Below are 5,052 nucleotides of genomic sequence, written 5' to 3'. Positions count from 1 at the left end.
AATCTAAAATGATTTATAGTCATGGAAGCAAAAACTGTTAGGAAACCATGGGAGGGAGGGTATGTGAAGCAGAGAAGAATTCACCCAAGATCTTGTGCCCTGAAGTATACAGTGAAACCTTGGATTGAGAGTAACGTGGTTTGTGAGTGTTCTGCAAGACGAGCCAACATTTCTAATAGATTTTAACGTGGTAAATGAGTGATGTCTTGCAATACGAGTAGCTTGTTTCCGGAATGAATTATGCTCGCAAACCAAGGTATTACTGTATTTCTGATTATCCTGAGCCTGAAGTGTGAAACCCTGGATCCAGTGAATTAAAAGTAAAGCACATTGGATTTAAACTAGGAAGTTCTTAGAAGATTTGAATCATAACTCTGTCCCTTCATATGTATTTGTGTCAGGAGGGTCCCCCAAACCACCCCAGGCTCAGTGGTTTGCTAGGAGGACTTATAGGACTCAGCATATCGTCGTTCTCACGGTAATGATTATTACACTGAAGGGTTGGGATACAGGCAGAACCAGCAAAGGGAGAAGGTGCTTCACTGTCCTCATTTACAAATGAGAATGATTTCTCCTATCTCAGAGAGTTGTCATAAGGGTAAAATGAGATAATTGTGGGCATGCACATCACTGTACAAATACTACCAGTTACGAGATTTCTTCACTGTCAAGCCAAAGAATGTACCATACACTTAAATCAGAACAGCATGGAAGGAAACTAACATTTTAAAGTACTTTCCATAACAGACTTCGCTAGATACTTTGGACATGTTTTCATTGATGTTTACAAAACCCCAAGCAGGTGGCTTTATACCCATTTTTCAAGGCAGGAAACCGAGGTTCAGAAATAAGTAATTTGCCCCCAGATACATACTTCTAATGCTACAACTTGTGTTCTGTCTATGACAGCATTCCCCAAATAGTCTCTTAACGTCTGATTCTGAGACCCTAGTTAATAGCTGTCAAGGAAGAAATCTCTGCTCCAGGTGAAGTCTGAGCTCATAACCTCTGAGTGCCCTTGCAAGCTGTCAGCTGCCGTGAACTTGTACAGCTGAAGCATAGGTGGCTATGTTTCCTGTTTTCTGGCCTGAGGTCATACTAATGTAGCTCAATGATGAAAGCAATTCCCTTGCAATCTTTTAGTTAATAATCATAGCCTTTACACTTCTGTGGTTGGTTGTGTTCCTTACTGGCACAGTCTTTTGGAGAACTTTGATAATGTCAAGATTTTGTAATGAAAAGTTCCTTAACATGACTATTTGAAACCAGAGGTATTTGGACAACTAAAAGGCACTCTGTGCTATGTCTCTGTAACTGTAATATATTAAGATAATCTCACCCAGGTGTTCTAGGCTTCTTAGAATAAGAAAAGTAAACCCATTATCTTTTTTATAGTCTTAAAGACAATTTTTTAACCCTACCAGAAGAAAAGCACCTTTGATTCCTATGTCTACCCTCCCAAGCTAAATTTGGATATTGGTCAAAGAAAGAGGCTTGGGTCCATTTACTTTAAGCATCTCAAATGATGTGATCAGTTCTTAGAAACCATTGGCCAGAATTAAATATTTTGAAGCTTCGCTGTTTTTAACCTTTATTTTTTTCTACACCTAAAAATCTTTCCTTGAAATGCAAACTTAAGAGTGTCATCAGGCATCTCTAATAGTGACATTTTTCAGATAAAAGGAAAATTAACAGTGATGAACTGATTGATCAGTGCTATTGAGAGAGCTCTATCTATTGAGAGAGCGTTTATCTATTGGGTTGTCAGAAAAGTCATGATGCATTTTTGCAACGAAAAACAGAAAAAAATATGTCATGACTTTTCCGACAACCCAATAGTACAGAAAATTACATTGAACAATTATATGCAAACAAAAAGTTGATACATGGTAAAGAGGCTGAAATTGAAAGCGAGTGTGTGTGTGTGTGTGTGTGTGTGTATGTGTGTGAGAGAGAGAGAGAGAGAGAGAAAATGAGGGCTTGGGAGGAATTTCACCTAACATGTTTAAGTGCCTACGAAGGATGTGCTTGTGCTGTAACATGTATTATGTGTGAAGAAAGCGATGCTTTGCAGCTGCCCCACAGTAATGGCACTTTCTTACTTTGCAGCATGTGAAACAACAGTGGAGCTCCTGTTTGACAGTGTTATACACTTAGGCTGTAAACCATACCTGGATAGCCAGCGAGCCGCCTGCAGGTGTCGCTACGAAGAAAAAACGGATCTTTAAAGAAGATGCAGACAGGTGGTGACAGCAGATGAGGATGGAAGAACATAACCTTTGGCAAAGAGCTAATGTTTTTACAACATGAAGCTGCCTGATTTCTGTGAAAGGATTATTCTAAGACCTTATTTTGACATTAAAACTTCAAAGTACAGAACAAGTGGGGAAGTTTATGTTTCTGGACGTTACTGCCTTAGTGTGCCAGATTGTCTTGACCAATGTCAGAGAGAGGTGCATTTTGTTAAGGGGAAATTTTTTTTGAAGAGTCTGTAACTTCGTTTTCACAAACATTATTTATAAAAGAAATGAAGTCAAATGTAAAATTCATTATAAGGTATGTTCAATATATCTTATTTGGAAATATGGGAAGATCTTCACTCAGAAGTATATTTGTTTACTATAAAATTTTAAATACACATTTATGCCTGGAAGAATCTGACTTTATTTTTTCTCTATTTTAATGAACACATAATAAGCTGTTTTTCTGTAGCCCACTGAGCATATGAATAAGTCACACTTCTATTAATGGCGGAACTAGTTACAAGGACGAGGTTTCCATGTCTGTTCTGTTGTAAAATTTGAACCATCATCTGGTAACCTCTTAGGGAACAAAACCAGGATATCTAGGTATTATGCAATATTCCTAGAATGTGACATAAATAAAATTCAGAAGCACAGCCACTCCCATTTTATGAACCACTCACATGACAAATATCATAGTGTGCTATAACCTTTGCCTAAACTGGAGAAAAGATGGGATTAACAAGACAAATGCAAAGTTGTTTAACATAAACATCAGAGCATTATATGCTGTGATGCTTTGTTGTTTATTCCTAGTACTTGCTCCTCATAGTAGATTCTGGGATATTTTTAAAAGACTGTAAACCTTTACTAATAGGAGTCTTAATAAAAACTGTTAGTGATACTGTTAGGGTTTTTTGTTGTTTTGTTTGTTGGTGTTTACATCTTTATCTGTGGGGTCAAAAGGGATGGAAAAGCAAGATACAAAGAACTATCACTTATAGATCTCTTATTTACATTAACAATTAGTAACAGGTTTAAGAGCAAATCCCAGAAACGTGGCTGCCTCTGAAAATGTCTGTGAGTGTTAAAAGCATTTCAAGTCCTTGGAAAGCTCAGCTGTGTTCCTCTACTGCTCCTTGCTTACTGCTGGCTGTAGACTTGCCCAAGCCCAGAATCCTGAGCTACATGTATCTTTTGGGTAACCTGTGGCCAAAGTGATTTAGATCAACTGCTTGGAAAGTCAGAGAAAGACACCACCAGAAGTGGTTCTTACGTCATTACAGGCAGAATTGGGCAGAAAGAAAAATAAGTTCTGGAAAAAGGGCCACATTCCTAACTGAATACACCAAGTCCTCAAATAATATTGTTTCGACATCATTGATGAGATGCCATAGGAATTAACTCTCATTTCTATCAATTAGCCTGTGATAAAATCAGTTTCGTTATGGGCCGATTCCCGTAAAGTTGCAGAACCTGCTGACGATGTTAAGTGACAACTTACTATATAACAGGTACCCAAAACTGAGATGGTGGCAGCTGTTCTAAGAGATGTGTCCTCTGTTAGGCAAGGCAAGTGTATCCCTCAAGGCTGAGTAAACTGGGCTCCAAATGTTTGGAACTCTTAATTGATACTTTTCAGACTTTTTTAAAGGTATAATTTTGTAAGCCATTATGAATATTTAATATTTATTAATATTTACTACTGAAACACTTGACCAGGCAACTTGAAACTTACAATAAATTCATGGATCTTCTTGGCAGCACTGAGATCACAGAACTGCAATCAGAAGCACTGATTCAGGCAGAAACCCAAATTTTGTCCCAATTTCAGGGTGAAGGCAATGGATTTTTATGAGAAAAGGGAAATAATTACATGAATAGAAGAAAGGAATTTCTATTGGTAAAGCTAAGGTACTCTAGTTATACAGGCGGACCTCATTTTGTTACACTTTGCTTTACGGCACTTCACGGATATTGTGTTTTCATCAGCATGGAGGCAAAAAAGATTGTGACTCACTGAAGGCTCAGACGATGGTTAACATTTTTTAGCAAATAAGTTATTTTTTTAATTAAGGTATGCACATTGTTTTTTAAGTGTCAATAAGGTTGTTGACACCTAGTAGGCTGCAGTATAGCGGAAACATAGCTTATTTGCACTAGGAAACCAAAAAAATTCCTGTAACCCGCTTCATGGTGCTACTCACTTTATTGTGGTGGTCTGCAGCTGAATCCACAATATCTGTGAGGTATGTCTGTACGTGGCTGGGTCCAGATTTTAAACAACATCCATAATCATCAGTCCTCATGGTCAGGGTGTCTGCCTTCCCGATAGCTTTTGTCAACTGAAAAATAATATTAACTAGGTGTTTCGTCACCAATCACCAAAAAGGATTTGTTCTGGAAATAGAAGGGGTTGCAGCCCAGTGCATGCAGACATTGCAAACCAAATACCCACTCTGGCCCGCGTGCCAAGAAAGAGGGGTATTTATAGAAGGGAAAAGGAAGTTAGAACCATAGAGCTTTATTATAAAGAGTTCTTTCTGTAGGTTCTGGGGATTATGTAGCGTGCAAGAAGTTCCATAAGCCCTAGCTCCTCCCATAAGCTCTCTCAACTGATTGTTTGCTTCAAGTTCCAGTTGGTCTTTATCACTTTACAAACAGTTGTTAGTGAGGCAACATTGTCCGGCCCACTCCAAAGGTAAATTTACCCAGTTCAGACACTGGGAAGGTTCAGGAGCAAGACGTGCAAGCATGCTTGTTCCTCTGGAATGGCTGGCTGCTCTGGCTCTATTTAAAAATAATTCCA

At 38.4% G+C, this 5,052-nt stretch overlaps 1 protein-coding gene across 1 annotated transcript in view; it reads left to right on the top strand.

The window, feature by feature from the left end:
• Window positions 1–3,153, top strand: part of PLA2G12A (phospholipase A2 group XIIA) — a 14,435-nt gene extending 11,282 nt beyond the window's left edge. The window contains exon 3 of the mRNA XM_019635991.1: window positions 2,042–3,153. Coding sequence (XP_019491536.1) covers window positions 2,042–2,228 — 187 coding nt within the window. The 3' untranslated portion in view covers window positions 2,229–3,153. The remainder of the gene's footprint in view (window positions 1–2,041) is intronic.
• The last annotated feature ends 1,899 nt before the right edge of the window (window positions 3,154–5,052 follow it).

Source organism: Hipposideros armiger, unplaced genomic scaffold (assembly GCF_001890085.2).
Source record: "Hipposideros armiger isolate ML-2016 unplaced genomic scaffold, ASM189008v1 scaffold_26, whole genome shotgun sequence".
Classification (NCBI taxonomy): Eukaryota; Metazoa; Chordata; class Mammalia; order Chiroptera; family Hipposideridae; genus Hipposideros; species Hipposideros armiger.
This window is presented reverse-complemented; position numbering and strand designations above follow the sequence as displayed.